At 37.4% G+C, this 23,956-nt stretch overlaps 1 protein-coding gene across 2 annotated transcripts in view; it reads left to right on the top strand.

Moving 5' to 3' along the window:
• Positions 1–21,794, top strand: part of LOC149275862 (transforming growth factor beta-2 proprotein) — a 45,610-nt gene extending 23,816 nt beyond the window's left edge. For both annotated transcript variants that reach the window (XM_089504223.1, XM_089504222.1), the window contains 6 exons: positions 14,409–14,572; positions 18,931–19,063; positions 19,183–19,293; positions 19,899–20,067; positions 20,333–20,486; positions 21,636–21,794. In XM_089504223.1, coding sequence (XP_089360349.1) covers positions 14,409–14,572; positions 18,931–19,063; positions 19,183–19,293; positions 19,899–20,067; positions 20,333–20,486; positions 21,636–21,794 — 890 coding nt within the window. The remainder of the gene's footprint in view (positions 1–14,408; positions 14,573–18,930; positions 19,064–19,182; positions 19,294–19,898; positions 20,068–20,332; positions 20,487–21,635) is intronic.
• Positions 21,795–23,956: the final 2,162 nt, after the last annotated feature.

Here is a 23,956-nt window from a genome sequence, read left to right as displayed (position 1 = left end):
AGAAGTTTATTTCAAAGGAGGAGGAGACATGTTAGAAGAAGAGGTCACAATCTAAAACCAGAGGGTCACGTAATGAAAGGGAGAGTGATAGATAACTGGAAAACCCTCCCAGCAGGAGAGGTTCATACAGTGAGGGTATTTAACATGAATGGGATAGACAGGAACCTAAGACAAGACCAAGGCAAAATGGGTCCTATCCAACGTCAAATTCTATATTGTTATAGAATTCTATATTGCTATGTAAAAACAGTACTTTTCCAGCTGTCCGGTGTAATTACGGAGTTGACGGGTTACTTTTTGTACAGTCCAGGGCTTTGATATCCTTGTTGTAAAAATAATATTCCTTTGTCACGTTCTCCTGAATAATTCTTCTAAGTAAGAATATAACCGTATGTGATCCAGTTTAATGTTTGGACAGCATGATAATCCCTTTCTCAGGTTCTGACAAGTCGTAATCGGAAAGGTTTACAATTGCTGAGCTGGCTGTGTCGTATTCTAGGTGATATATTGCAGTAATATTATAGATGATAGACCTGAGCGGCTATGGAGTGCTCCCTGAGAGAAGTGCTTGCTGAATTTGATGTAACATTTTTTGATTCACAATTATAATGTAACTGACAGCCAAGCTTCGTGGATTACAGTTCAGTTAACCATTTTATGCAAGTTTTAGTGTTACATATATATTATACCCCCATCTAAGACAGGGGTACTTCCTTGACTATATATCGTTATCAAACTCTCTTAAATTGGGTAAAGCTGGGGTTTCATTGGCAAAGGTTAAGGTCTGGAGGCGAGGAGGTCAATCGTCAGTCAGCTGGGAGCTGCTAGGAGCTCCTATAAAGGGAATAAGCTTAGTCCTTCTATGAACTTTCCTTGGGCTTGTTTTCTTTTTTCTTTCCTTTAGCATTATAACCCTCACAGCTGTTGGTATTTCTCCCCAGGCTGGGGGTATAGTGGGGTATAGTGGATTACACCCGTGCCGAGCTTTGGAACACCCCTGTGATTGTGCTGCGGTTGGCATGTTTCTGGTTGTGATGGTAAAATGACTATGTTATGTAAATGTTTCATAGTGTGTAATGGAAAGGTTGGCATGGGATGTTGCTTTGCTATGCTCCATTCCCTCAGTACGCTTAATTAATTCTAATCGGTGATTTTTGGAGCAGGTTAAGGGTTTATTAGACCTACAATAATGCTTGTTGTATTGATAGATATGTTGTACAGTATCTTGTTCTATAATATTTAAGATGTGTGGCCCATATGTCCTTTTTGGATACCCCTAAGATGATCAAATTAAGAAAGGAACAGCATAACACTGCCCAGAGGCCCCACATCATAACCAGGGTCTATATGTAGAGAAAAGGCAAGGACTAGGGGTGCCATCTGTCCAGGGTTCATTTGGAGTCAAAATGTTCTTTCTCTCCTCTCCTTTTCCTTCTCTCTTTACTTCATCTCTTTCTTTTCTCTCTGTCTTTCTCTATCCCCTCTCCTTCTTCTTCTTGTTTCTGCTCTTCTGTCATCCTCCTCTCTCTAGCTTCTCACTTTTTCTATCTCTTCACTTGTGTCTTTCCTCTATCTTTCTCTTTTCCTTTTTTTATTTTCTCTGCTCTTAATTTTCTCTTTCCCCTCCTCTTTCTCCCCTCATCATTCTAAATTTTCACTCCTATCTCTTTATTCTTTCTCTTCTCATTTGTATCTTGTCTCCGCTCCCATTTTCTTTCTTTTGTTTTTGTGTCTCTCCTCTGCATTCTCCATTACACCAAACATTTTAGCTGTCATAGGTAAAACTACGCCCATGGCCACATCCCTGCAACCACCCCAGGAATGACCTTCCAACCAGCGTCCATGAGATGGCCTGGTAAACCTTATCAAAGACAGTCTTTCAGTATGTACATGAAAGTATGTCATATAAAGTGCAGTGTGTTGTAATGGAAATAAAGTGTGTGATTCCCATTCTATACATACAGGAATGTAAAAAGTGTAAGGATTCTCCTATGGAATGTATGGACCGGTATTCTACTCCGTTTATAAGCATGTTGTGTGATCGCTTCTGAAATAAGGAAAAAAAAAACATAGTCCTTACCCCTACCAATGCACCTCGCCTGCTTACCCAGCCTTCCCAGTACACTGTAGAATGTATCTGTGGTACATGGACTGATTATCTTGGCATACATTTCTTTGCAAGATGTTCAGTGCAAGAAGCCAAACCAGTGACCCCTAAACAGATTTAGGAGCTGCAGCTGAACATAGATTCACTTTTATTTTTAAACTCACACTGAGAATAATTTGCATTTAAATCTTGATTTAATGCTGCAATACTAGATATGCTTTTTTTTCCCGTCAAAAGACTCTTTACTCTTCTGTATTTGAATAAGGGCTTTTTTCTAAAGCTGAACACTAAATAGTGGCAAAAATTAAATAGGGGGAGGGTAGTTCATCCATTCCAGCACTTTTAGTTAAGCATTAAAGACTGATGTGTCACTCTGCTAAATATATTTATATAAGTGTAGAAACATATATAGTAAAAATGTGTTATGGTCATTGTATTCATACTAAACACAATGCATATATTTTCAATTCTCTTCAGTATATTACAATCTTATTGTGTGTAATATAAACAGAATGTCACATAATCCCCTCTTTACAAGTATGACAGGCCTTTCATTTCTGAAAAACTCATTTATTCACTAACATAGAAGTTGTTTGCAAATGCATGCACCTTTAAATCTTGCTGCCTTCGGGTGAGGGCATGTGAGATTAATGGAAACTTGCATGTCCTTGCCTGAAAATTGCTCCCCAACTTCAACAGCTAGTCAGTGCCATCATTGCCCCCAAACAACTTGTCAGTGCCTTCTTTGACCTTTGCTCCCCCTTCCAATATACAATACATGTAAACACACTTACGCAAATGACACACACTTACTCACTAACACACACTCCATCTCACCCCACTTACACATACATACTCACAAACACAGTAAGTTAGTAAGGGGGGGGGGGAGTCACTCAGCTGTTTTCATGAAAAACAAGGACATTTCTAGCTGTAACACAATTGCAAATGTGTTAGCCTTTTAAACTTAAACTTGGATTGGAGTGTTGGGAGTGATAAACGGGCCTCTGTACGCCTATAAAGACATTCCATTGAAAACCAGCCGTTTCCAGCTACAATAGTCATTTATGACATTAACCCCGTCTGCGCTGGATTTCTGATCCATTTCATGTTTTTATTTTAATAGACCAAATTTCATTTTCTTTCAAAAAAATGTAAAATAGAATAGGATATTTTAAGGTGACCCCAAACTTTTGAACGGTAGCATACATGCTAAATTAGAACAAAAAAAATGCTGGAAAACCTAATATACAAATATTATTTGGTCCAAATGTATCATAAGTAACCATTCTCGAACCGTCCAAAATAAGGATAAATTATGTGTATTTTACAAGAGATTTTAGAATAATTTATTTTGCCGGATGAGATCTATGAAGGTGACAGCTCCAGACTGCTGAGTGAGTTAAGCTTGACATTCTTATCTGTGTAAGCGGCTGCTGGCCTGTCATCTCTCACCTGCTCTACTAAGTAAGTCTGAGTTTTCCCCCGTGACTAATATCCCTCATGTCACATCACAGCTTGTAGTTAGGCCAGTGACCTATGAGCCCTGATCCCTGAACAAATTGTTCCATTAAATTGGTAATTAATCAGCTACAGCAGCATACATCACCGGCTGAATAATACACATACTTCGTATCTGCCGGTGATATGCTAGGCCTGGTTTGTTAAGACTAAGGTTTTCATAAGGACAAGAAGCTCACTGCTCGTTCTCTGAATTATTGCTATAGATTTTTTTTGTTTCAATACATTCTATTTTCATATTTCCTAGTAATATAAAACTGTGTGGGGTAAGGTAAGTGGTTGACCAGACTGGTGGACTTGAGATGACATTTGTGGGGCTCTTGTCCCAGATCAGTTTTTTTTGGGTAATAGACCTCATTTTCATAGAAAGAAACGTACCAATAAAGAACTAGCAGTAGAAAAAATCATCCCTCGAACTAAAAGGCTAGCATCCAATAAATAACATGCGTACGTCTTGAGTGAGTTGGAGGTGCAGTTTGGCATCATGCCACCAGGCATGTGCCCAATGGCCAGTCCAGGCTTGGATTGTGGGCTATGTCAAGAAACCAATAGGAAAACTAATTTTTTCTCATATGACAGCAAAAAAGCTCCTTTTTGCTATGAAGTATTGTTCTTCAACAGTGTATTTTGTCAACAGTCCAAAAATCTATTTTTTTAAATATATATTTTTTTAATTTCGAAATGTTATACATGTTTTCATGTCTTGTTCTAGCACTACATTTGAGAACAGTAGTTCTTCATAGTCTTCTAGCTTGTCATATGTTACATTGTGTAAATTGTTGTTGCTAAATAAATCAGAGTTTTTGTTAAGGTTTTTTTTTTTAAATTAACAGTTTTATTTGGTTTCACAAAGTTAAAGATACAAAGACAGAGGGGTGGAATAAACAAGAAAAATCAAGCTACAGTACAGCTCCACACGGAAACCATGTGGGGAGTATCTTAAATATATTGGAAAGGGTCTCTATAAAGAAAAATATACAAGGAGGCCGAGAAATACATTATCACTTGTCTGGAAAGATTCTGCATGGGCCACATCCTCCGCGTAATAAAAATAACTTTATGGGAACTCTATATGTCAGAGTGGCCAACGATTTAAAAGCCACATTTTCCGAAAGACTTTACAGATGGTCGGTCACAGTGCGCCGGTGACTAGGTGACAATACAGATATATAGCTTGGCGCCTTGAGAACTTGCATACGGAGACATACAAGCAGCCCTACAGATATTCCTGCTCCATAAAACCACGTGAATCATACAACAACATGGTAAACATGCTTAATTTTGAACACATGTTTGGGAAGAGCTCGGAATATTAACCCTATGAGTGTTAAATCTGTGGAGCCATGCATGTGAGATACTTGGCTTTTCAGGAATCCGTACTCCCTCGGCAGTTAGAGGATTAAAAAACAAACCAGGGGCTTGAAGTAGGTTCACACTCTGGGAAAAAATACCAGGAAGGAAGGCTATTTAGATAATGACCCAAAATTGAGGACTGTTCCTGGAAAGGGTAACATCCTGGATATCAAAACAAACTAATATACACATTAGAACAAAACAAAAAAATGATATGCAAAGCCAGTCCATGCTGAGTATGGAGGAACCTGTAGTGAAACATAACAAGCTCCTGTGTATCTTGGGGGGAAAAACGAGCAGATGTGGTTTTTATAACACACCAGGTCTCATTTTATGGCGTGTAGTCCAGAGAAGAGAGAAACAGTTAACAGGGGGAAGGGAAGGATTCTTGGTTGAATCATGAAGATCTTTAAGGAGAGTTAGACTACCAGTAGAATCTTAGTCGTTGCGTTTCCGACGAAAAGAATGACAACTTTACATCTAGGTTGACACAGATTGGGATAGCAAGGTCTTCTTCTGCATGTTTGCTAAACCCTTATAAGCCTGTAAAGGAACACATGAAGCTGTATGGATGTTCCATCCACCCTTGACTGCCATTGACATGACACTGGTGTAGTATATTAAAGGCACAAGATTAATGGTCATGGCCAACAACGAGAGGGTGACCTGGTCTGCTCAAGCGAGAGCGTTGAAACCCACAAATTCTACCTTTAGTGAATAAACCCTGACATTTCTTTTATTACTTTGCAACAAATTCATAGTTATTTTTTGTAATACATTTACAATTTTCAGCTCTTTTTATGCATTTTGTTACTTGTGACTTCCTAGAAAGACATCGGCAGAATAAAGGGGGACAGAAGGATTTGGGGACTATCTCTCCTAAAGCAAGGTCCTCGGGAGGCACGGTCCTTCGTAGTTAATTGTAAATATGGGGAGTTGTCTAGAAAGTCAGTTTTATTTCTGTATTATAGCGAAGGCAGCTCAGACCTTTGTAATTTGTAAATGAGAGAATCCAGGAACACAAAGTGAGCCTCTCTGCTTACCGAAGGGTTAAACCGTCCGCCTGTAATTATGCAGCACAGCTGGAACACCTGAATAGGATTAGTGACTTGTTTTCTAAATTCAGTTATGTATTAGCTGGATTAAAATGAAATATATTTAAGTTGATACATGTAATAATAATTATAGTTCTGCAAATTGAAATAGGGGTAGAAAAAAAATATAAAAATCACAGTTCTGCACTCTTGAAGCCAGATGGTAAATGTCATAATTTGGAGGCACAGAAACAAAAATATAGCAAATAATTTGGGTGAAAGCCAATTTTTTATTTTTTATTACTTCTGCCACATTAACAAGTAATTCCTTTTGGCACAAGAACGTTCTGGCTCTGGGCAGCAATTATTTTTTTATTTTTATGGATACCTTTGTACAGTAAATAACCTTTACAGAGATAAATAGTGACATTAACTAGATTTGTCCAATGTGTATATAAGTTTTTCTTTTTAGATTTCCCCTTATAAAGAAGACCCAATTATTATTTGGAAAGAATTTAGAAATGGCTTCATGGCTATGCTAATGAAGTCTGTTCCTCTATAGGCTTCATTAGTCAGAGTGGGCGATTAAGACAGAGCCATTCTTTTGTTTACCACAAGGCAGTACGATAAAATGTTTTTTTAATCAGATATTAGTAATTATCAATTTGGTGGCAGCTCCACCTAAATACTACCTCCTCCATTAGTCGCTGCGTATTAAACCAGAAGCTGAGCTTTAGTGGATAGCCGCTGGTGCCGCTGGGGTTCTCAGCATAACCCCCCCTTCCCACGCTGTGTATTCCATTTATTTAGTAGTAAAAGCCAAGCAGATTAAGTCATCTTGCATTATCACACATGTTTCTTTGTTTAAAAAAGTTAATTAGACAAATTGAAAACCGAAGCGCTGCTTATTACACTGACATTATGCAGAAGCACGATAAAAATAATTACATTTCAATTTCCTTGCCTGGAGCTAGGGACACATAATGCCATCCTGAATAATTCCCCTTTTCGAGTTGTGCAATATCTTGAGAATGTCTTGTCTCTGCCACTTACTTCAGTTCTACATCAAAATATCGTTTTAACGTGTTCAATGTGATGGTTTCCAGACTTTGTGACACTTGTGTGAAATCATAAATTCAAAGGATATTTGTTTGTTCTTACTTTTTTAGCGTTCCGATTTTTTTTTTTTCCTTTCTGACCGTAGTAAATAAGGAGCTGATTTTAAAATAATCTACCCTGGAGCCTCGTCTGTAAAGTATAGTCGACGTATTGTCTGGTATCATACAGCTTTTGCAAACAAACCTTAAAAATCTTGGGATTGTAATGGGCTGACGGGAGAGTGTTACATTACATTATTTATTTCCATCCGTTATTGATGATCTGTTTTCTCAAGTGAGCCAAAATAAAGCCTACATTGTTTTTTGCAAGGTTATCATTAGCGAGTGGAAAAAAACTTGCATCTACTTAACTCTTGGAAAGCTACATAGTACACCCTACGCCGAAGATGCTCATTAAGACTATCCATTGGCACGGGGCCGGATCCTGTTCAAACATGAGGAAGACATGTTCGCTGCAGAGTAAATAGTGGTTGGAGATGATTATACATTTTATAAACCAATGTTGTATCTCAGCGTCTTCAGTGCCAGATTTCTTCCTGTGGTGTGACCCACTTGGAGGACACAAGCTTTATAACCGAGTTGGATCAAGGAACTCCAACTGCCGTAGATAATGACTACTAACAGAACTGGCCATGTGTCTTGGGAATCATAGCCCACACAGCTTGAATGTTGGAGGTTGACTATCCTTGGTACGTATACCATGCTTTTCTGTACCTGAGCGGGTTCTTGTCGACATACAGCAAACTCTAATTTATGGAATTCTTTGTTGAGTACTAGGGCAGGAAGTACACATTGTTGTCTCTCAACTTCTAGTTAAATTACCAGATGTTAGACAACCGGCTGATGTGCAAAATGTTTCCAAAGAGTAACGTTAAAGAGGGAATCATGTTTTTTTTTTGCAATCAGTTTCTCCAGGATAAATGAAGTGGAACAGAACCATTAATGACTGCATTCAGAAGATGAACCCATGACATCAGAATCCTGATAATTGTTTGTTGTGTTTCAATAAGAGTCATCGGGATACTGATTTCAATAGTCACGGTTCTGTTCCACTAAGAAGACTATTAAAGTGTCTTAGCAGATCTAGCATTTTACTCTTTTCATGTTCAGTCACACAATAATAACACACGTTATGTTAAGCTTTTTTTCAGTTTATATGGTAACACTCCATAAGTACTTGCTTTTATTGGTTAACATGGAAGTTGAGCATTTACTTATAAATTAAGAACAAAGCAAGACTTTCCATGATTAAATAATTATTTCTGGAATGAATATGGATATTGATATTCAGCATCTGGTGGCCCATTGAATTGCGCGTTCAGGAGGAAGCCCACATCCTCTGACATTTCAGGTATCCAAATCATGACACATTCGTTGGTGGTTGTTGTCAGAGACGGGTGGAGTTGGGTTTAGGTAGAGTGGTAGCGGGATCGGTAGACCATGTGGGAGATGTGATTGTGGTATGTGTTGCAAAAGAACCCATATCTTAACCAATGTCATGGCTTCCTGGGCTGGTCAGGGGAGATTAGATGATCTCACTAACCAGTAGGCTCAATATTCTTGGTGAGATGAAGGTGAGAGCGTAGAAAGAGCGTAGAAAGAGACCTTGCCCTTGTAATCATGCCTATTTATACCCCTTTATATTTGGTTAGGGTATACGTTAAGGAATCCTATTGGAGTAGTCATAGGATAGACCGGCATTCCACAGAAGACCCTCTAAGCAACGTCACTTAATTGATACCATATGTTCCTAGCACTCAAGTTGCATTCAGCCCTAAAATGTGCAGAACAAAATAAAAGTATAAATATGATTTCTTACACAGCCCATGATCCCCACTGTCCTCAAAAGTGTTTTCGGCAGGGCAGTGCTTGAAAAATTCTGGGTGGTTGGAAGGTATGGGTAATTTTGGGGAAGTGAACATCATCTTTTGAATTTTGTGAGTTGCCAAATTCCATAATTGTGGTCACAGGTTGCATATGTAGGGCCGCATGCTACGTTTTGGCATTTGGCAGGGCATATCCAGCCGGTGGCCGCATACTGCAGCAGCAGCAGATCCGTATGCAGATCCGTAGGTCAGTATGCAACACTGATGGCCCACCAAGTGTTTGCCAGATGGCCAGTCCAGGCCTGCCTTAACCTATAATCTCCAGGTGAAAACCATAGCGTTCCCCAGCATGGTCCTGAGGAACACAGTGAAGATCCACTTCTGGAGACCCCACGGTTTCTAGCTCCCTTGTCAAACTATCTCCATCGCCACCCTACTGCATGAAGTTTCTTGTTAACATAAGGAATAACCCCAATAACACCATAAGGACACACGGATGAGCACAGCATCTGCCTACTTTGCAGGCCTCAGCTTGCCTTAAACTAAAAATGTCTATAAAATCCGCCAAAAATGCAAAGGAGGGTTAAATGCTATTAATTACGTTATATCTGTGATTGCGCCAATTCTCCTTAGCATAAGGGACAGCTATGTATCTATAGATAAAAACGAGCTTGGGATACTGTGAAAAGTTGATGTTTTTTTATTTATTTCATGACTTTTGGGAAGTTTAAATTACTGTATTCTGTTTTGTAATGACACAGAACACACTTTTATTATATGAAGAAATGACGTACCTCTTTAGCTACAGGGTAACCAAAAATGTAATATAAAACAAACAAAAAAATATCATCTTTAGTTTATTGGAGCAATTTGTAGACAGATGGCTAACATTTGTGGGGGGGAAACCAGCTTTTTCTGTTTTGGATATAATAGAAAAAGTAAATTTCCCAGGAAACTGCCTGTATGCGATATCGCTGAGGTTTCATTGATCACTTTTTCATACTCTCTTTTATTAAAGCTTTTAAATCATAAGGAAACATATATATATATATATATATATATCTGTGGAATGTGTTTGCTGATGTGGTGATTCAAAAACCAGCATAGATAATGCCATTAACCGTTTAAAAGAGTTGCGTGCCTTGTGTAACCAAATGGGTTAATGGTGCTGTTCCACCTACTCGGCTAAATTCAACAATTTTGAAGCCAAATATGGCATTCCAAGTCCTGCCGAATACCCCAAATCCTTCGCAGAAAAAATTATTTTAGGCGTAAAATTTTGCCCTTATTCATATTTTTTTGCTGGCTCTGATATGTTGTTGCCAAAGTAACTGAAAAAGCTCTGTGATCTTGTCTGTGTTGTGTTTATGCGTTTATTAAACCTTCAGGGTTAAGGATGAAAAATCACCAGCCGTGTAGAATAGGAAGGAGTCAGCTCCAGACTGTGTAACCCTAAGAATTTGCCCCGTCACCCTGACACCCTGAAATTGGGACAAAAGCCCTGAGAGTCCCCAGGTATGGTGACCAGGGGTGGCCGGAGGATTTTAAACAATGGTTCAAAAGTATTAGTATGGTAATTAGTATTTACTATACTCAGTGACATTATAAAATTCCCATAAAATACCGTAGTTAATTTTATTGAATACTTAATGGGATAAATATTATTATTTAAGTGTTGCTTGTATCCCAGACAGACAAGTTACATTTCCTTTTTTTTTCCATTTCACCAAATATAGAATTTAAGTTTTGTAAATGTAACCTTCCCCTAGCGTACTGTGGATTCGATGTCAATCACTTGTAATTTTCTTTTCACTAACATAAAAATGTGTCCTTAAATGAAGCTAATGTAACTAATGACCTAAAGTCCTCATTTAGCGTGGCTCCTGGATCTATGACGAGACCAAGGAGCCGTGCACCTATCCCATGCATGCTTAAATTCCCTTACTATGTTAACCCCTACCATGTCTACTGGGAGGCGGTTCCACTTCCATCTACTCAGTAAAGTCATTATTGACCCAATCGGACAGTTATTACTTTTCTAACTCACTGGAACTCAAGTTGCTCAAACTAGGCAAATGCCTATCCCATGCACGTCTAACGATAGGGTCATTTGCTACCAACACGAACTGTATGTGTTCCGTTTGGTCCCATCATTCTTTCTTGCAGCGTCGGGTAGAATAAATAGGGCGTAGTAATTTCGGGATCGTAGCGGGGGTTACTGTCGGATTTGCTAAGACATGGCTCGGTGTGCTGGTCGTAGAGATAATCTAAGCACCGGAGTTCGACAGAAATTAAATGTTATTTTGGCAGTTTGCACCGCTGCTGTGACAACGAGGCTGTTTGGCAACAGACAGACGTTGAGCCTTGTGTATGCCTCTTACTGCACCGAGAAAGAAAAAAAAAAAGGAAACAGAGGTTCCACTGTTATTTCCAATTCCCCCGAGAAGAAGGGCTCGAATTCTATCCAAAATTATTAGTCCTTTTTCCCAAATTCTCGTATGTTTATTGGTCATTTATGTAAAAGAGATTTCTGCCAGCATAGGTTTCATAATGGGAAGACCGGAAAAACACACACACACACGCACACACACGCGCAGTTGCGTGACAAACAACAACAACAAGTTCATCACATGTGCAACAGGCAACAACAAAAATCAGGGCAGGAATGCATCAAGTTTTACTCTTCTTCGAAAGTGAAGCGTATCTAAAAGAATGACGTCCAAACTGACGCAAAAGCTCTTTATGTATAAATTTAATTGGACATTTTGATGGGGATGGAAAGGAAGGATAAAAACATGGCTGGTCGGTTGGTTTCTTTATGTATTGACCCAATTCTGTATATCGGAAGAGAGGAAAAAATGTCTACGACTGAAGATCATTCTAGCACGGGTGTAGTTTGGCACTATTTTGGTCACTTTGAGATTTCTGTAGCTGCCCATTGGCTGAGCTAAATTCAGAGCAAACGTTGCAAGTGATGAAGAGAGTGTTTTTTGTAGGCAGATGAGGTCATGACATCATGCTGCTCATGTTTTTTTGGTAGCAAGTGCTATGATGTCACACTGCCATGCCTATGGGTGCTGTTGGGTACCTTCCTAAAGGTTATTACATGTGCTTGGGTTGCATGAACTGCAAAGGAATTGCCAACTTTGTTTTATGGGGCAAAATGGCCACCACTGTAAGGGGCAGCCAATGATGGTCCAGGCAGGCCTTGTGTAACATTTGCCACATTTGCCCCGCTTAGACCATGTAGATTGTCTCAAGAAGGCAAGAGCCATTAAAGAGTTAAAACCTAACAGGTCTTTCTGAATGTGTGTAAACTTCATTGCAGATTAGTGATTAAAAAAAACGTTTAATTATTTTAATTGCCAGCAGGCCAGGAAAATTGGCTACAAACCGAAAAAGGATAACAAACTGTCTTTAATAAGTAGAATTAACTGTAAATATTTGCAAATCCTCTCTGAGCTGAATGGCTTCTGCATTTCATAGATCTGGGTGGAAACGGGGGCCTGGAAATGAAAGGCAAGAGCCGACCGTAAGACGTTGGCACGGAACCAAGGAATGAACACTCCGTAAACACAAAAGGCCATAAAAATAAATCTTGGTAGCGATTGTTTACCAGCAACAATTAGAAGAAAAGGACTTTACGTAGTGAAGCTACTGATCCTTTCACAGCTAAGACAAACGAGCTGCACGGTATCCCCGTTGTCAGAAGTCCGAACTCTGAATGCGTTTCCTGACTCAACTAAAGAAAATAGAGAGATTTTAGTTTTTTTTTTTGCTGATCTTTGCTAATCTTTTATAGTATGTTGCCAATGGAATGCTTGCTAGCAGGCATATATTTTTATAAGAGCTTTGGGATAAAACACACATTGCCTAATACTAAATGTCACAGATAATTATGTCCTAGGATATTCATAATAACAAAATACATTCTAGATTTAAAGGTACAGTCATGTTTAACACTAGTGATACATCGTGGTGTTTTATTCTTTTATATTGATTCAGTCCGTGCATCTGTAATATAGATATATGTATTGTGCAAAAGTTTCAGGCAGGCGTGAATTTAATTCCTTTTAATTCCTTAAAAATCCAAGTGCTTCTAAAAAAAAAAAAAAAAAAAAAAAGGAAGAACAAAATATTAAATAAATATTTGTGACCACAGTTTGAAACAACATCAGTTCTTCTGTGGATTTAGGCGCCTTGGTTGCTTCTTTCTCTACATGTAATCCCAGACAGGCTCGATGACGTTGAGATGCTCTAGACTGATGAGTCAATATATATATATATAAATTAGTACCTGTGTCACAGACTCCTGTTGTATAGCTTTGGCTATACTGAATCAGAGAAAATGAAGAGAGATGAATCATGGAATGTATCCATCCGGCCAACAGGGCTCCGGAATGCTCTAGATGGTCTTGGAAGTCTTCCTACGCCTACCAACTTCAATGTGGAATTCTGCTGCTCATGGCTCCTCTCAGTATTACGTCGCTGTGCCGGGGTCCCAGATACAGGAGGGACCCTGCAAATTCATCTAAAGAGACCTAGTTTTAGATTTATTGTTCAGGTTTATGAATGTCTAGATAATAAATAAAGGTTTATCGGCAATAATTTTACTGTACTGTACTGCGTCATCTCGACCTTATTCTACATATTCTACAAACTACCTTAATCATTTTGATTATCTGAGTTTTTTGTTTTGTTTCTCTCTTGCAATTGTACATATAACAGACCTTATTACTAGGAACCACCCGAAGGTTATTCCGTATCACGATTTAGATATCCACATATAAAAACATACAATATAACGTATAGTGTAAGAATCAATAGGAACAGTTCAGTGTTCTAAAATAGAACCCAGTGCAAATAATGCACGGTTGACATTCTAAGCCCTCAATGTATATATTTGTCCATTCTAAACCTTCTTTAAACATGTTTTAGCCACAATTACATTGTAACCCCCCAAAAAAACAATGGCATATGGATATAATAAATAACCTGTGCTTATTGAATGTAAAATCTGTTTTGTACATGCATTCCACAGGAAAAACAGAATTTGGTTTATCCTACAGACATATACTGTATGAAAGAATAGATTTTTAGTAAAAAGAGTTAAATATCTGGTTATGAAATCTCTTAATTTATATCAAGGATGTATATATTTAGCTCCGGACTGGTTGCTAGACCGCAAAACTCATTCATGTCTACATGCTTTTCCTTCCCGTCCATCTATGAGATAAATCTTTGTCCTTATGTATCGCTGGAAATGTTTTGTTAATATCTGGTAATAATATGTTTCTCTAACCAACTACAGATGTGTATTTTTTCTTGTTAAATTGTTAATAATACAAAATTGGCCATTGTTGGCCATCCTGTCTTAATTACTTTGGGCTATCATTTTCAACTTACATGTCTTTAAAAAAAAAAAAAAAACTCTTCTAACCCTTTGCAGATGTCATCCCGTCAAACTATTTCAGTCCGTACTTCAGAATTGTACGATTTGACGTCTCTGCGATGGAGAAAAACGCTTCTAACCTGGTGAAGGCCGAATTTAGAGTATTTCGTTTACAGAACTCAAAAGCACGGGTCTCGGAACAGCGAATAGAACTTTATCAGGTAAAGATCAAAGTTCTTTCTTTATGATTTTTTTAATGACAAGGAACTTCTAGCAAGGTAGTCTTCCTATTCTGGGGGAGTAGACTTCCTGAAGGGGCTGGTCTAGCCATGAGCAGAGGTGGGGCTAGTTAAATGTAGAGGTGGGACTAGTCTCAGACAGCCTTTAGTGTGTGTGTGTGTGTGGGGAGTGGGAGGGAATATGTGGGAAGTGGGTGTGGCCAAATACCACTCCCTGAGAAAGCAGAAACTGACCCGGAGAGTGAGGGAAGCAGCGCTTCACTCAGAGACTCCGGGTCAAACCAAGGGAGTTCCTAGGAATACTTGTGTGCGGTTGCAACTTGATGATTTGTATGAACCACTTGAATAAGTTAAAATGGACTTTATTAACATAAGAGGTACAAGACTCACATCTGTGCCATATTATCGGTGCAAAATTTTGATCAATAAATTTAGTTTTAAAAGTGGCAGTTTTTGTTTAGAAAGATAAGACGGATGTTCATAATGTTATAGATGACACAAGGCAAGGCAATGCATCAAATGCAGAGCCGATAATTTCTCATAGCTAAGCTGGTTTATGCCATATGCATGTCAGAGAAGTCAACGGAATCATTCTAGTGGTTTCTATGGTGATTGCTGTACTTCTTACACTTTGCCCAGAATTGTTCCATGCCATACATGTGTGTGTGTGTATATATATATATATATATATATATATATATATATATATATATATATATATATATTAGAAGATTTCTTATGGTTTCTATGGTTTCTGTGTTATCCTGCAGCAAACTAAGGCCCACACAAAAATGTAAAAATTAATCTTCCAGACTTTTTAAACCAAATCTAGGATTTTGTTTTTAGAAAGAGATGTGTACCTTAATGTAATATATCATTTGTCTATTATTCACTATAACGTATACTTTTTTGATATTTATTGAATTGGCTTGGCACAAAGATGTGTAAGGACACGACTAAATACCCTTTTGTGTGAATCTTTGAAATGCACTTTTTTTATCTGGTCATCGCACATCAATCTCCCTTTTACAGAAACCCAAAGGCTATTTTAATAATAAAAAACCATGCTCATTTGTAGTTTGAACTTTGCGTAATCGTACGTACTGCGAGTTACCAGAGAGTCTGTCTCTGATAACATTATTTATCATTGGAAGCTTTGGGTGGTGGAAGCTGAAGAGTCTCGTGGCCAAGTTGAGTTGGCACACGTCCGGCCACCTAACACTCCAACCTCTATAATGGTCTTTGTCTGCCAAGTGTGAGGTACTAGCAATGGAGGTCTAAGAAGAGAATTTTTGTACTAGTAAATCCACCGTTTGACTCCTTCACTAAGTATATTGTGATGGATGATCGGAAGCAAATATGATGTTTACTTTGAGGTCGAAATGAGGAATTTGTCAAAGAGGTACAGTGGGAATGGGAAACAAGTTTGTGAAATGATTTATGATGTTATGTGAAGAGATATTGTAAATGAAGGACATTTTTGGCAACCTGAAAAGGGTTTGAAGGAAATATTTAAAAAGCACCGCTTTCTAGAAAGGGTGGTGAATATTAGCATTGTTCGGTTTCTTTACAACAGGGTTTAATATTCTTATCTGTGCCAAATATAAGGTGTGAGCTTTAACCCTTCTGTAATGCCAAAGAGCTAAAGGCATAAGGACACTGGAATAAGTTCAAATCCTTGATTTAGGAAGGTCCACCATACAAACCTTCCTCCTTTCTGTGAAAATAAGGTACAGAAAAACGATGCTAGGGCGTCAGATACTCTTTTTTTTTTTTTGTAATTGCATCTTGTCATTTCCGGTTTACGTTTTTTTGGTTTACTTAAAGCAGCGCTCTGGTTGATTATAAAAATGGAACCGTGACCATTTAACTGCAAATCCTTACATAAAAGCACGATTGTAACTCATTATATCTATGGTTTCTGTAAACCTGATGCCGTTAACCTGAAGTGACATGATATGGGACTACACGCAACGTTCTGGATACTTTACGTTAACAACCGACCCCAGCCCTTCTGGAAAGAAACGTTATTTAGCTATATGTGACACAATGTTTCACAGGCACCGATGAACGGTTTGCTCATGAAACACAAAATAAACGTTTGTCATTGACGATTTTGGAATAGATGTATATAGAATGCGGCTTCATCATTTACGTTCTCCCTGATTGAATGATAAACAAAACTCACGTGTTTAATCTTGCCATTCGATTAAGTAAGATTTAATAAAAGGTGATACTTTGAATTGAAAGGCGACATTATTCTCTGAAGCATATTCGTTACCCGAGAAACATGACACTATAATATATATGAGTTTTAAATAAATAAGGGTAGAGTTATGCAATATGGGGGAGGGGGTGTTACGCTCGATTGCTGATTATTTTTGCAGATATTTTGGTCTGTTGGAAATATATACTGCCTATAAAACGTAATTTTTTTTTTACTAGCGTTGAATATATAAAGTATGTCCTTAACACCCCTCTCCGACCCATCTGAAACTGGAAAAAAAAACAAAAAAACTACAGTTTCAAGGTTAAGGATTGTGGAAACATGATGAAATAGAGCTATCTGGTACGACTTTAACTTTGGCCTTATAATGAATGCTGATCCACAGGAAATTTGATGAAAAGTTCTTACTCTTGAAAGCCCGGCATTCAAAACCTGTTTTGAGACACATGCTATAAAATCCTCGTATACGCAGCCACTGCCACCGAGTCTCAAAGTGATCCCGAATCTCACAAACAAAATTTAGGCGTATAAATGGATGCTAATTTCCTTTTTTTTCTCGCTGGCTCTTTATAAGCCGTTTTATGGTATAAGCCTTTGGAACGCATCCAGTTCTGCAGTAGAATATTCTAGGGGCACCTTGTTACGTCTGAGGTTGGTTTTGAAAATGTGGGTACTTTTTTTTCCTTTAGATTGGCCGATTATTGCAAGAGAGGGCATAGGGTTATTTCTGTAGGGGGGGGGGGCAAAAGAAGGTAGAAAGGTGGGTATAGTCTGTAAAATAAGTCCATGGGATACCATGATTGTAGTAGGTTCTCTCATAGTCTCAATCTTGCTTCCACCTTACTGAGTCACATGAACCAATGGTAGAAAGACCCACACTCATTTAACCCACGCTCTTTATTTTTATTGCGATTCTTTCCCCCCCCCCCCCCGAAATGTCGACTCTCTGATTTATCAGATGAGTTTATTTTCTTTAGACTTACAGTCTCATCAATGGAGGGGAAAAAATTACATTCTGTATCTGAGTTCTCTTTCAATATAAAGGGTTAAGAAAATCCTTTGATAAATATTTGTGTAACTTGAACAGCCCTACAATTTTTTTTAGGATAAAAGAGTATTAACACTGATGACCCCGCAATACTTTGAGATGTATACAATAAGATTAGATAATAGTAGAACAATATACGATGCTCTCAAGGGGTTTGTACTTTTAAAGGATTTTGCTGGCTTTGCTATCAGGTCCAGCTACAATTGAAGGAAATTCTATTTAATAAATATTAGTTTTTATTGGTAAATAGTGCAGTTTTACTTCAAAATATGAACTTTTTCTCTAGTATAATGTCTTGTATAATTTGACTAGGCAAATACATCCTTATTTTTCTTTCAGCGTTACAAACAGCGCTGTATACAGTAATGTAGCTTAACATTAAAAAATGTCTTTTGTTTTGCTAAAATGATTTGCATATGATGTCATATCTTGGAATGCCGCATTTAAAGGTGCGCAGTGTCCTTTGCTGTGTATTCTGGATAATTGCTACTGTCCTCCATAGTATAAATGGGCTATTTAGGGAGGTAAGAGACGCCCATTGAGCAGCCATTGAGCAGCCATTGAGTAGCCATTGAGCAGCCATTGAGCAGCCATTGAGCAGCCACTGAGTAGTGGCGCACTGGGGAGCTTTTTGTCCAACAGCAATATGCCTCCCTCCGGTTTTGTGGCAGAGGGATTGATAAACCACTAGACCTCCTACCCTAGTCCTAGACGGCTTAGGACCAAATCCATCCATTGCCTAAAAATATGTGACTCTCCTGCTGATTTATAAATAATGTCCTTCAATGATATCCTTTGCCAAGCTGTCCCTTAGCCTGTCATGATTAACAGTAGAACTAAATTAAGAAAGTTAAATAATGTTCCTAATTCTTTCAAAAAAAAAATATTTTTTTTTAAACGTTTTCGTACTTTGTTGAAAATGGAATTGAATCCAGAATACTTCCTGGCTCCCTTTCAAGAGGTTGCACTTATTTTAAATGGACAGATGATGGCGAGTATTAGTAGGCCTGATTTATACTTTACTAGATCCACAATTCTGACAGTGACATTTTTCCTTCATTGCAGATCCTTAAGTCCAAAGACTTAACGTCACCAACTCAGCGTTACATCGACAGTAAGGTAGTGAAAACAAGAGCCGAGGGAGAGTGGTTATCATTTGATGTCACCGAGGCTGTAACTGAGTGGCTCCGTCATAAAGGTAACTAGTTACTATTATTTCTGTGGATCTGTGTTAAGATCATTGGATTTCTTTTACATATTAAATTTGGATGTTTCTTTCTTTTAAAATTATTTTGTTCTTTTTTTTTTTCATTACAGACAGAAATCTTGGATTTAAAATAAGTTTACATTGCCCTTGCTGCACCTTCGTACCATCAAATAACTATATCATTCCAAACAAGAGTGAAGAGTTAGAGACGAGATTTGCGGGTAAATTTTGGTGCTTGAAAACCTCTCCCCATTTACACCTACGTCCTTCATATACATCCCCACCCCACTCGGTCTTCCTCCCATTGCATCCCCTATACCATCCGATTACTCTTCATTGTTTCCCAACCGGTCATAATGGCCTCCATATATAAATCTTCATGAATATCTAAAACTGGATATGCAGCAACTTTGTCATGAACTTTGAACATGCATAATGTAACTAAAAAAATAACATTCAATATGGCACAATTATAGACTGTTCCTTTGTGACCTACATACTTTGGTTGACACACATCTAGAAATATCTATTTTACGTAGATGGGCAAAACTTAAAAAGTAACTACCTAGAACCGGCATGGATACTAATATAAAAATACCCCTGGTCCTCCCCATAACTGATTTTCTTGCAACTCATGTAACCCCTTTCTTTGTTTGGTTTGGGCTACATTACCTTTCCTGATAAGCTTCAAAAAAAGAGAAGTGATGAGAGTCAAGGTTTATTTTTCCTTCTTTCCTGCAAAAATGTCCGATTACACATATGCGAACAATATCTCAATGTTTTTACACATAACAGAATATTTACTTTCCCGTTGTATCACTTCAAGGCATTGATGATCCATACATGTACCCTGGTGTGGACTACAAAAATCTAAAGAAGAAACATGGCAGTCGGACCCCTCATCTTCTGCTAATGTTGCTGCCTTCATACAGACAAGAGTCGCAGCAATCAAGTCGACGGAAGAAGCGAGCCCTAGATGCTGCCTACTGTTTTAGGTGAATATGATGATTTAATAACCAGATTTTGAAAAAAAATTGTAGAAAAAAAGTAGATTTCTTGACTAAATGTAAGCTATATTTCAATCTGTTGAAGGTTTAGAACTTTGGTGCAACAGAATTCTCCGATTGTTTTCAAAGAAGATATTTATGCATATTATTTTTTTTTTTTAATACTTTGCCATATTTTTAGTTGTGCATCAGAAAAATACTTGATATTTATTAACGCTACTAATTAATGAAAATTTCCATGCTTGTTTAACAGAAACGTCCAGGACAATTGTTGTCTACGTGAGTTATATATCGACTTTAAGAGAGATCTTGGCTGGAAATGGATACACGAACCTAAGGGCTATTACGCTAATTTTTGTGCAGGAGCCTGTCCATATTTGTGGAGTTCCGATACTCAGCACACTCGGGTAAGTTGAGGCGGCTTCATTTCAGAAACAAAGGCTGTAAGCACCTAATTTCCATGAACAGATAATTTTTTTTTGTATTTTATTTGTACAGGTGTATAGTAACTTGACCCAAGAAACGTTTTTTACATTTCTAGTTTCACATAATGCATAATAGCATAAAGCATGAATAATCTAATAAAGATTGATTTAATCGGAATGCTAAGCAATTCACTCTAAGTTGCCAAAGGCGCACAATTCAAAGACAAGCAGGCCAGGACTGGCCATCTATCACACCAGGTAATTGTCTGGTGGGCCACTGGCCAGCAACACCACACGCTAACCCGATCTACCACCCTAGATGGAGGCCCTGATGACAAACATATAATGTAGTCAGTCCAATAATTTTTGCTCAGGCACAGCTTTTGTCCTGGCAAGTAAAGCTTAAATGGATAAACGTTGTGGTGTAAAAACAAAAGTGTTTTTTTTTATTGAAAATGGTCAGTGTATGGCACACACATTAATGGTCATCTTTGGAATACATACATTCCATTAATATGAACCCATGTGCTTATGTTAAAGTCTGTACACTTAACACTTTTAACGATTCAGGCATACCCTAAAAAGGGACCTACGTAATCTTGAAGGCTTGCAATATAATGCCTTTAATGGTCTCAACTTTACCCAGTTAGCTTATTTTCTTCCCATTCATGCCTCTTTACATTAGTCTAACCTTCAAACACAATATTATTCCAAATATTGGTAACATTTTGTTTATGCTTCACAATATTTGGTTTTGCATTTAAGAATTTGAGACTTGAGAACTTGAGACTTTTCCTGAACTTATGTTATAAAACCTTCTTTCTAAAGTCTTAAGCATTTACTTGACCTACCTTTCCCTGGCTGTAGATTCTCATCTCCATTACACATCCCTTTTCTTCCTTCAGTTCCTATCATTCCATATATATATCTATCTTCTGCTGTTATCCTTTACCTTACACTCACCTAGCCTTGTTCCAGGTGATATGATCTGTGGTCAACAGATGAAGATCAAGGATGACTCCTGATATTGACATCCCGGGCAATAAAAACTGTACCGAGAATACATATTATAATATATATATATATATATATATATAAATGTATATATGATAATTCCCCTTGTTTTTATAGGTGCTGAGCCTCTACAATACCATCAATCCCGAAGCATCTGCCTCTCCGTGCTGCGTGTCGCAAGATCTGGAATCGCTGACCATATTGTACTACCTTGGGAAAACACCAAAAATCGAACAGCTCTCAAACATGATTGTAAAATCATGCAAATGCAGCTAGAAATGACATAACAGGCATGTGCTTTAGGGGGAAAAAAAAGAACATAGGCCTTTTTGATCAGTGTTATAATGTAAAAAAATGCGGTACTAGTATGGACTGTTTGAAATTTCTTTTTAGAAACTGGCAAAAATGCTAAACTTTGAAGGCTTAAGTCAACGTTCCACTGACATTAGTCAATGAGAGAGATTTGTTCCTGTGTTAAAGTGAAATTTGCGAGCAACCCTTGTTAGCTAAGAAACTGCAAGGGTGAGCCATCAAAACGATTTCTTAATTTTTTTTTAAGGAATTAATTTTATAACTCCTGACATGCTTCCTGGTACTCTAGTCTGGATGTAGAGTATGTCTAACAAGTTCAAAAAATGCAAATATCCCACTTTTTATTTTTTAATATTTTTTTTATGCGAAAATGGAGGCAGAAAAAAAAATAAACAAAATAAAAAAGTTACAAAAAACCCCCCCGAAAAATATTTCTACGTATAAACATAGGAATATTTTGCCTCCTGTAGAAATGCAGACATATTTACAAAATACAGTGTCTCTTTGTATAAGTAACTTTTAACAGTGTAGAGACATTTATTTAAAAAAAAAATAAAAAAATAAACACTGGAAGAATTTGTTAGTGTTATTATGTGAAAAGGAGAAACAGGAATATCCCTTTTTATTGGAGATGCTGTATCTTCCCCGTTCCTTACTTGATCTCTCTTTATTGTTCTGCTATTAGGCATTCTACCCATTCCCTTGGTTTTTAGTGATGAGAGACATTATTTATTGTTATGGGATTAAGGAGCAGTTATTTTTTTTTAATGATAGAATTTGCGAAAAAAGAACTAAAACCAAATTAACAACTCAAAGCAAATCTATTGCCTTGTGATCTGAAGTGGCTCTGAAATAATTTCTCAAGGACCGACATGGGTCCAATGTTCCTCTATGTTCAAACTGGTCCTCGAAGTCTTGCTTAAGGACCTCTTATCTGGAGAGTTCATTTAGGAAAATAATAGTATCACATTTGATACTCTACTGACTTGGTTGACTCTAGAATATTAATCTGAAAGCCAAGTAACCAGATTTAGTTATGTGGTCTCTGTTTTCCCTGCGACACCTCGAATTAGACAACAAATGGGAAGTTAAGATGTTAAAACCCAATGTTCACAAAAGCCTAAAATTAGCCTTGCATTTTTTATACTATTGCGAAGAAATGGTATACTGAATAATTGTGTGTTGATGGAGCCAAAGGTGTCACGCTACTAGATTTCAATTGTTACTAATAAACTGTCATTAAGGCATGCATGACCTTGGAATAATAATAATGACGTTATATACAGTCAGTAAGGAAGATGGACCCCACCAAATCCTAATTTATATGGTTAAAAAAAATGTCTTTTACATAAAAAAAAAAAAAAGCTGCTGTCGCTGACTGTTTTTGAAGTGCCTAAAAAAAAATGCATTTGAATTTATTTTGTCTCATATTTTTTTGTGTGTTTAATTTTAATTCAGTAATACTCAGCACCTCCATAGATGTTTTGTAAAAAAAAAAAAATACAAATGCTAATGCAACTGCCAGAACAAGAAAAAAAATAAAATTTTCACATCGGATAGATGGGTTTGAAGAGCCAGCTTTTTTTTTTTTTTTTTTTTTTTTTTGGAAAACATTCTGTAGATCTCTATTGTAAACATACATTCTCAACCGTTATGTAGATTATGTGTAATGTGTACAATCTAACAATATTTTTATATTCTGTAAAATTGTCAGCTATGGTATTTTTATTATTTGAAGTTAGGGCTCTCTTATCGTTACGCAGATTTCAGCATTTTCCTCTAGCTGGCCAGTACAAGCTGAGTCCTATACATTGTCTTGCACTAGGAATAAGTTTTATATTATCCGTTTCTGGTTAATCCGTATGCCACAAGCTACCTGACTATATATATATATATATTCTCAGTCTTAATTTGCATGCATGTTCCCATTACTGATCAACCAAACTACTTATCAAACATATTATTAGTTTTTACAAACTTTTTTTTTTTGTATGCGCAGGGGGAAATTGCTTCGAGCACAATTTTTACTCTTAAGGGGTATTATTGCATTGTCCGTTTTGAACAGAACAATCTTAATAATGCTTTAAAAAAAAAAAACTTGTGTAGCATATTTAACAGATTTGCTT

This window comes from Sceloporus occidentalis, unplaced genomic scaffold, assembly GCF_023333645.1.
Source record: "Sceloporus occidentalis isolate IW3139 unplaced genomic scaffold, rSceOcc1.0.p SCAF_261, whole genome shotgun sequence".
NCBI classification, from domain to species: domain Eukaryota; kingdom Metazoa; phylum Chordata; class Lepidosauria; order Squamata; family Phrynosomatidae; genus Sceloporus; species Sceloporus occidentalis.
This window is presented reverse-complemented; position numbering and strand designations above follow the sequence as displayed.